The sequence below is a fragment of the Monosiga brevicollis genome, genomic scaffold (assembly GCF_000002865.3).
Source record: "Monosiga brevicollis MX1 MONBRscaffold_31 genomic scaffold, whole genome shotgun sequence".
In the NCBI taxonomy this organism is placed as follows: Eukaryota; class Choanoflagellata; order Craspedida; family Salpingoecidae; genus Monosiga; species Monosiga brevicollis.
Genome location: NW_001865068.1, coordinates 445,285 through 450,284, shown reverse-complemented (window position 1 = coordinate 450,284; position 5,000 = coordinate 445,285). Strand labels below are relative to the sequence as shown.

Here is a 5,000-nt window from a genome sequence, read left to right as displayed (position 1 = left end):
ATTGCAAGGCGCCCGCTTTCGCATGTTAAACGAAAAGGTGATTTCCCCAGAACCTCCCGTGCCTGCGGCTTCATGCTCGCCCCCTTGCACCGCCCGCTCACCGGCAGTCATCGGGGTCTTTAGCTCTATACCACCACCGGCGATGACGCCTTTCGCTGGTTCAAGGAATCACCAGAACTCTTTGACGTCTACCACAAGGGCTTTGCAACCCAAGTTCAGCGCTGGCCCGTCAACCCCGTAGAGTAAGGCAGAAGCGCGTGCCGCTGTTCTGCACGCTCGGCTGCCTCTGACCCCCAGCTCCATCTCACCGTCGCACCTCGTGTCCTTCTTGCATAGTCGGATGATCGAGTTTGTGTTGCAAAAGCCCGCCAAGTTGGTGGTGGCCGACATGGGCTGCGGCGAGGCCAAGCTTGGTGCCAGGTCAGTACCCATCCTACATCATGGAGTGCCAGGGATTGTGCGTGTCTTCTGCCTGTGTCCGAGTTGAAGCCTTTGAGCCGGCGCCCGTTGTCCAGGCCACTTTCTGAGCATCGAGCTTGAAGTCGGTGACCCGAGGGGTAGAAAGTGGCGTGCTTGCTGGCGTGGATGGGTGGATCTCGTGAGCATGTTCAAGCGCGTAGCCCATCGTCGCTCATCGCACCCACTGCGTCGGCATGGCCTTGCTGCTGCCAACTCGCAGCGTCCCAAACAAGGTTCATTCCTTTGATCTTGTGGCGGCCAACCCGAGCGGTAAGATTGGCAGGTTGTTTGGAGCCTGGTGTTCAGAACGCGAGTGCGCACATTCTCATATCAGTCGCTCTGCCTGTCTTGCTTGTCACTCCTTGGACGGAGCCAGTGACGGCATGTGACATTGCTCATGTGCCTCTGGCGGATGAAAAGATTGACATCTGCATCTTTTGCCTGGTGCGTTGATCTCAAGAACCGCCGCCAGTGGTCGCACAATCGACTTGGTCTGCCTTGGCTTTGGGTGACATTGCGCGTTGCTGCTGATGGTGGCAGGCATTGATGGGCACCAATTATGTCGACTACCTGCTGGAAGCCTTTCGCATTCTGAAGCCGCGTGGCATCTTGAAAATTGCCGAGGTGCGTCGCCACGAGCGAGCCTTGCTTTCTTGCTTTCTTGCTTTCTTTCTCTCTCTCTCTCTCTCTCTCTCTCTGTTTTTTCCTTTTTTTTCTGTTTAGTTGCAGGGTGATGCAAAAGCTCATCAAAACGCCTGGCCATCATGTGAGCAGGTCAAGAGTCGGATCGGCGAAAGCAGCGCGTTTGTGCGCATGGTTCAAGACGTGGGGTTTGAACTGACGAGCGAGGTCTGTTTGCGCCTTTGCGGGGGCCTCGCGCGCCTCGATCTGCTCCCACGTGCGCATGTCCTTCCCGTTACGCATGCATGCTCGACGCTGACACATGGACAATGACGGGCACAACACATGATGTAGGATGCCCGAAACACGCACTTTGTTGACTACGAGTTTGTGCGGATGCGCACGCCGGGTCGTCGCCAGCTAATCCGCAACAGTCAACAAACGCAGCAAGTCTTGCAGCCCTGCATCTACAAGCGGCGTTAAGGCCCAAGTAGGAGCAAACAGGTCCCAGAGGCACGCATCGCTGCCCACTGGGCACCACAAGAGCTTATCGAGAGTCATCACACCACGATAAAACACATTTGTCAAGGCCCAGTGCCACAACGATAATCCGCTACTTTTCTACAATAACTTACTGAGCCCCGCATAAGCAAACGACAAAAACTCAAACATCCACCTCACTAACCAAAACCCAGGAGCCCGTCAAGGAGCTGCGTTGATTCAGGGATCGATCCACGTCATCAGAGCCCTATTGGACCAAAAGTATGCGTGTGTGGCGGCAGAGTTAGATAGGTTTGGTTGTGCCCGCCACTAACAAAGTAATCAAGCAAGCAGGGCCATGGGCTTGTGCCTCGGTCGCACACCACGGGAAAAGGAAAAGGGCAACCACGATCATCCAACTCTCGTCTCGACTGGCCAAGGTGCAACAGGGCACCCCATTCTGAGAAGCAGGTGTGAGTCACCAGCCCCACCCAGTCACAACAGCAACAGCAACACCATCATCCCTCCTCCTTCTCCGCCTCATTATCAAGGGCGGTCATCCCAAGGCCCCGACAACAGGTACAAAACCAGCGAGCCCCACAATTCTCGGGCCACGCCTTGTCCCCAGGAGCAAGGCCTTTGCACAGCAACGATGACGGGCAAGCCGTTGTGGGAAGATCACGCAACCATGATCTCGGCTGAGTCGTCGACCATGGTGGCTGGATGTCGTCACCACGTGGAGCCTACTAGATCGCGTACCCACCCGATCGCTCAGTCTGGCCAAGCATCACGTAAACCCAAACAACGCGATGAGGGGGGAATGGCTCTTCAGGACTCCAAACGTGATGGCCTGTCCTGTCCACACACGCCCTTGTACACCCGTCACCTGTGCTCCCACGACTCGTGCAGCAGTTCCCCCAGTATCTCCCCAACGCAGCCAGAAAAGCAAACGCGGCAAGACGTTGAACCCGTGGTAGAAAGTGTGGGGCACAATTCAGTGGAAAGCCATGGGTCACTCTGCATCGATGCGCCGACTGCTTTCCCGCGTGTAGGGGGCCGCCAAGCACCACAGTTTTGGCGATGATGATCTGGCGATGCCGGACCGGCGAGCCCTGACGCGCGCGTGATGGGAAGTGCTCCGACCCCCAACGCGTAGTCGCTGGCCACCGGTCGAGATGGAAAAGTCAAAAGAGCCCACAGCCCGCAATCACGCGATGACGGGATCGTGGGTGCCCCGAGCCAATGGCCATAAGAGCTGAACTTTTCAAGGGGTCTTCGGGGTTCTGGGGCTCGGATTGTGCGAGCCCCCCCTCCAACCGGTCTGTGATTTCTAGCACCCATCACGTTTGTCCTGCCCGGTGGGAGTCAAGAAAAACATGCTCGTTCACGTGCGCGACAGGTGGTCCACAAGGAGACGGGACAGAACAGGGCAGGGCAGGGCAGGGGCAGGGTAGGGAAAGGGGGGGGGATCCCATGGCGTATCTTTGCGAGAATCTATTCAGGAATCTTTCCGGAAAGTCACGACCTCGCATGCTGCCCTGACAGGTGTGCCGGATGCTAATGACTTTTTATGGGTCCTCTTCCCTTCAAATCGGGCAGGCGCCAACCGCCACCGAAGAGGATCGAGTGTCACAGCCCACTCCGCGTGCGTCCCGACACGCAAAAGCCCTGTCTTTCCGGGCTGATTCTTCCCCTCCTCAAGCCCAGTGACGTGTATCCCCCACAGGCTTGACGCCTCGTCGGACACTTGCGAGTCTCGACCAGCTTGACCGCATGACAGGCCTGTCAGGCGTGGCATTCTTGCTGTCATCGATGTGGCCTTGTGACTTGAGCCACCACCTCTGAGGGTCCTCGACGACCAAGGCTCGCTTGATTCCCTCTCACCCACTGATGGCGTCAGCACAGCGCGCCCTATTCCCATCCTCCTCTAGTCAAGTCCCACCACCATCTCGTACCCACGCCACCGGAACCTGAACCACCACGCGCACACACTTTGGTTGGTTAGGACTGGCTGGGACCCCTCTTGCGCGCGCTCAAGTCCCCGAGACAAGATTTAAATCCATTTATGTACAACGTCTGGCCCTGCGCTGGCTCCTGGTTGCTTGAGGCTGTGTGTGTGTGTGTGCGTACAGCTGCACGGGCTACTTGAAGTGTCGGACCGTCCAAAACCCCATTTTTCCTGTCTGTATCGGCTAGTTTGATGGGGTGACCTGAGCGCTAGCCCCGGCGGTTGCCGTTGTCCAGACAGCGCAGACTCGATCCCGTTCCCGCACATTCACCGACTCGCTCCCTCCCTCTCCCTCACTCTCTCTTTCTTTCACGCACACACACTCGAATACTCGTGGCGCCGCCCTTTCTTGGGTCCTCAACGAGATTGTCAAGAGATCATCGGTCAAGGGATCGCGACGAGATCCCATCAAGGTGGGTACAAGTGGGTCTGCGCTTGAATTCAATCGAGTTGGCGCGAATCGAGCCGAATTAAACGACACGAGCCAGGTGCCCGAGGCAAGATTGATGCAGCTACAAACCTGGAGAGTGGCATTCGTCAACTACCCCCTCTTGCCCCCACCTGTGCCCACACTCGCAACGCAACACACCCTGCCAAACGCAAAAAAAACGCACTCTCCGTCCTCGATCCTCCCACGCGTACATCTGCACAAACACGCGCGCGCGCGCGCACACACACACACACACGCACATATACACCAAAAGTGGCCTAGCGCGCCCGTCTTGAGACATCCCGGCCGTCCTCTCTTGTTTTCCTCGTCAAACCCCCTTGGCTCTTGTTGTTCCGTGTACGGTTTGCTGCAGCCTCGCTCGCACGTTCCTCCCTTTTCCTCGACGCCCTTTGCCCACCTTCCGTCGGGCGCGGTGGCGCATGTGTAAACGTGGCGTTTCTCTCTCCTCTCCGTCGCGTCTTGACCCTCTCCCCATCCATGCTTCAACTGCATTCAACCTTGTGCCGGTGGCCTCGTCATTTGCGCACAGCACATGGCACGCAACCTCACCCCCGCCCGCGCCTTCATCTCTCAACCGTTTTATTCTCCATCCGCCTCGCTACTCCCTTCACATCTGCAAACACCGCACCAGCCTGCTTCCTGCTTCAGAGCGTGCGATGAGAGCCCAGGACACGGCATTGCGGCTCATCTCCTGATTGTCTCCCCTCGTCGTGCACCCGCATGAATGACTTTGCACTCACATGTCTCCCAACTTGCCCGACATCTGCCGGACATCTGCCCGACATCTGCACACAACAGACTCTTGCTGCATTCAAGCGGCTCCTAGAGTGGCCGATTCGGCATCTCTCTCGCTGACAGACAACCCGGGTGCGTGAGCCCTAGAGATCTCATCAACTCCCCGCGCCTTCCTTTGTTGTTCCCGTGCACTAAGGCGATTGCCTTCCCGTACAGCCCAGCGTACAGTTGATAGCCGCCATCCCG

The 5,000-nt window shown here is 57.4% G+C and overlaps 1 protein-coding gene across 1 annotated transcript in view; it reads left to right on the top strand.

Moving 5' to 3' along the window:
* The window catches only part of MONBRDRAFT_29115 (uncharacterized protein), a gene marked incomplete at both ends in the record, with an annotated part of 2,331 nt that extends 768 nt beyond the window's left edge, over window positions 1-1,563 (top strand). The window contains 8 exons of the mRNA XM_001749569.1: window positions 1-37; window positions 124-242; window positions 337-420; window positions 680-729; window positions 836-903; window positions 1,000-1,083; window positions 1,183-1,308; window positions 1,435-1,563. The exon at window positions 1-37 is cut by the window's left edge and continues 514 nt beyond it. Of these exons, the coding sequence (XP_001749621.1) occupies window positions 1-37; window positions 124-242; window positions 337-420; window positions 680-729; window positions 836-903; window positions 1,000-1,083; window positions 1,183-1,308; window positions 1,435-1,563 (697 nt within the window). The remainder of the gene's footprint in view (window positions 38-123; window positions 243-336; window positions 421-679; window positions 730-835; window positions 904-999; window positions 1,084-1,182; window positions 1,309-1,434) is intronic.
* Between the last annotated feature and the right edge of the window lie 3,437 nt (window positions 1,564-5,000).